Source organism: Camelina sativa, chromosome 20 (genome assembly GCF_000633955.1).
Source record: "Camelina sativa cultivar DH55 chromosome 20, Cs, whole genome shotgun sequence".
Classification (NCBI taxonomy): Eukaryota; Viridiplantae; Streptophyta; class Magnoliopsida; order Brassicales; family Brassicaceae; genus Camelina; species Camelina sativa.
The window spans coordinates 20,769,028-20,772,985 of record NC_025704.1 but is presented as its reverse complement, the minus strand read 5'-3'; the positions used below and the strand labels follow the sequence as shown (position 1 = coordinate 20,772,985).

The 3,958-nt window shown below is 34.2% G+C and overlaps 1 protein-coding gene across 1 annotated transcript in view; it reads left to right on the top strand.

Moving 5' to 3' along the window:
• LOC104772710 overlaps positions 1–3,439 on the top strand; it is a 7,023-nt gene extending 3,584 nt beyond the window's left edge. Inside the window, exon 8 of the mRNA XM_010497294.1 lies at positions 3,418–3,439. Coding sequence (XP_010495596.1) covers positions 3,418–3,439 — 22 coding nt within the window. The remainder of the gene's footprint in view (positions 1–3,417) is intronic.

The window sequence follows — 3,958 nt, the reverse complement described above, 5'->3', positions numbered from 1 at the left end:
GGAAAACTCGAAACTAAACAGTCGACACATACCGGATAGACGAAGACAAAGAAGACGAAGAAGACGAAGAGAGAGAGGAGCCAATTGAAGAAAGAGAGTGCGACGACGAAGAAAGACTGTGAGAGATGACAGTGAGAGATGACGGCGAGAGATGACGGCGGGAGATTGACGGCAAGAGAGTGGACAATGACAATATCGCCGGCGACGAGAGACGAGAGNTAATTACACCCAGGGCACTAAACATTCTAGTAATTTTCAAAAGATTTATAGATTTGAGTAATAAACCAACTTTTGGATAACATTTGAGTAATTCTTTCACATTTTAACCCCAGAAACCCTAACAAAGCTGTTTAGTGCTTCTAGGCAATGTTTTCTTGGTTTTAGCCTTTTTGGGACAAAATGGGTATAAGTGGCTTTTAAACTCTCCACATCTATCTCAAACTCTTATAATTAGTTAGTTGCATTGGATTAAGACACATTTTAACCCCATAAACACTAACATAGCTGTTTACAGCTTCTAAGCAATGTTTTCTTGGTTTTAGCCTGTTTTGGGACAAAATGGGTATAAGTGGCTTTTAAACTCTCCACATCTATCTCAAACTCTTATAATTAGTTAGTTGCATTGGATTAAGACACATTTTAACCCCATAAACACTAACATAGCTGTTTACAGCTTCTAAGCAATGTTTTCTTGGTTTTAGCCTGTTTTGGGACAAAATGGGTATAAGTGGCTTTTAAACTCTCCACATCTATCTCAAACTCTTATAATTAGTTAGTTGCATTGGATTAAGACACATTTTAACCCCATAAACACTAACATAGCTGTTTACAGCTTCTAAGCAATGTTTTCTTGGTTTTAGCCTGTTTTGGGACAAAATGGGTATAAGTGGCTTTTAAACTCTCCACATCTATCTCAAACTCTTATAATTAGTTAGTTGCATTGGATTAAGACACATTTTAACCCCATAAACACTAACATAGCTGTTTACAGCTTCTAAGCAATGTTTTCTTGGTTTTAGCCTGTTTTGGGACAAAATGGGTATAAGTGGCTTTTAAACTCTCCACATCTATCTCAAACTCTTATAATTAGTTAGTTGCATTGGATTAAGACACATTTTAACCCCATAAACACTAACATAGCTGTTTACAGCTTCTAAGCAATGTTTTCTTGGTTTTAGCCTGTTTTGGGACAAAATGGGTATAAGTGGCTTTTAAACTCTCCACATCTATCTCAAACTCTTATAATTAGTCAGTTGCATTGGATTAAGACACATTTAAACCCTAGAAACACTAACAAAGCTGTTTACAGCTCCTAAGCAATGTTTTCTCGGTTTTAGCTTGTTTTAGGACAAAATGGGTATAAGTGTTTTTTAAACTCACCAAATCCATCATAAACTCTTCAAATTAGTTAGTTGTATTGGATTAAGAAACATTTTAACCCTAGAAACACTAACAAAGCTTTTTACAGCTTCTAAGCAATGTTTTCTCGGTTAGAACCTCTTTTTTTGTTTTAGCCTTTTCTTGTTTTAGCCTGTTTCGTGACAAAATGGGTAGAAGTGTTTGTTAAACTCTCCAAATTCATCTCAAACTCTAATAATTAGTCAGTTTCATTGGATTAACACACATTTTAACCCTAGAAACACTAAAAAGCTGTTTACAGCTCCTAAGCAATGTTTTCTCTGTTTTAGCCTGTTTTGGGAAAAATGGGTATAACTGTTTCATACTTTTTTAATTAGTCAGTTACATTGGATTAAGACACATTTTAACCCTAGAAACACTAAAAAAGCTGTTTACAGCTTCTAAGCAATGTTTTCTTGGTTTTAACCTGTTTTTGGACTAAATATGTAAAAGTGTTTTTTTAACTATCCAAATCCATCTCAAACTCTTATAACTAGTTAGTTGCATTGGATTATGACACAATTTAACCGTAGAAACACTAACAAAGCTGTTTACAGCTTATAAGCAATGTTTTCTCAGTTTTTGCATGCTTTGGGACAAAATGGGTATATATCTTTTTAAACTCTCCAAATCCATCTCAACCTCTTATAATTAGCTAGTTGCATTGGATTACGACACAATGTAACTCCAGAAACACTAACAAAGCTGTTGACAGGTTCTAAGCAATGTTTCTCGGTTTTAGCCTGTTTTGGTACAAAATGGGTATGAGTGTTTTTTAAGCTCTTCAAATCCATCTCACCCTCTCATAATTAGTCAGTTGCATTGGATTAAGATACAGTTTAACCCTAGAACCACTAACAAAGCTGTTTACAGCTCCTTAGCAATGTTTTCTCGGTTTTAGCCTGTTTTGGGACAAAATGGGTATAAGTATTTTTTAAACTCTCGAAACCCATCATAAACTCTTCAAATTAGTTAGTTGCATTGGAGTAAGACACATTTTAACCCTAGAAACACTAACAAAGATTTTTACAGCTTCTAAGCAATGTTTTCTCGGTTATACCCTGTTTTTGGACAAAATGGGTATAAGTGTTTTTAAAACTCTCCAAATCCATCTCAAACTCTTATAATTAGTTAGTTGGATTAGATTAAGACATAATTTAACCCTAGAAACACTAACAAAGCTGTTTACAGCTTATAAGCATTTTTTCTTGGTTTTAGCCTGTTTTCTCGGTTTTAGCTTGTTTTGGGACAAAATGGGTATATGAGTTTTTTAAACTCTCCAAATCCATCTCAAACTCTTATAATTAGTTAGTTGCATTGGATTAAGACACATTTTAACCCTAGAAATACTAACAAAGTTGTTTACAGCTTGTAAGCAATGTTTTCTCGGGTTTAGCCTGTTTTGGGACAAAGTATATATGTGTTTTGTAAACTCTCCAAATCCATCACAACTTCTTATAATTAGTCAGTCGCATTGGATTAAGACACATTTTAACACTAGAAAAGGTAACAAAGTTTTTTACAGCTCCAAAGCAATTTTTTCTTGGTTTTAGCCAGTTTTGTCGGGTTTAGCTTGTTTTGGGACAAAATGGGTATAGGTATTATTTAAACTCCTCAAATCCATCTTAAACTCTTAGCAAAGCTGTTTAGAACTTCTAAGCAATGATTTCTCAGTTTTAGCCGGTTTTGGGACTAAATGAGTATAAGTGTTTTTTAAACTCTTTAAATCCACCTCAAACTCTTATAAGTAGTTAGTTGCATTGGATTAAGACACAGTTTAGCCCTAGAAACACTAAAAATCTGTTTACAGCTTATAAGCAATGTTTTTTGGGTTTAGCCTGTTTTCTTGGTTTTAGCCTGTTTTGGGACAAAATGGGCATATGTGTTTTTTAAACTCTCCAAATTCATCTCAAACTGTTATACTTAGCCTGTTTACAACTTCTAAGCATTGTTTTCTCGGTTATAGCCTATTTTCTTGGTTTTAGCTTGTTTTCTTGGTTTTAGCCTGTTTTGTGACAGGATGGGTATATGTGCTTTTTAAATTCTCTATATCCATCTCAAACTCTTATAATTAGTCAGTTGCATTATATTAAGATACAACTTAACCCTAGAAACACTAACAAAGTTGTTTACAGCTTCTAAGCAATGTTTTCTCGGTTTTAGCCTATTTTCACGGTTTTAGTACGTTTTCTCGGTTTTTGCTTGTTTTCTTGGTTTTAGCCTGTTTTGGGACAAAATTGGTATAAGTGTTTTTTAAACTCTCCAAATCCATCTCAAACTCTTATAATTAGTCAGTTGCATTGGATTAAGACACATTTTAACCCTAGAAATATTAACAAAGCTGTCACTACAAGAAAACAAGCCAATAGCGACTACATTATTAGTCATTATTTAGTCGCTAAAAGGTGTGTTACGACTAAACAGCGACTAAAACCAGTAGTCGCTAACCGAGAGTCGCTAAAATTTATAGTCGTAGTTTTAGTCGCCAAATGGCGACTACATTACGACAATTTTTTGTAGTCATAAATGAGTCGTAATGTAGTCACTAAGTTAGTGACTA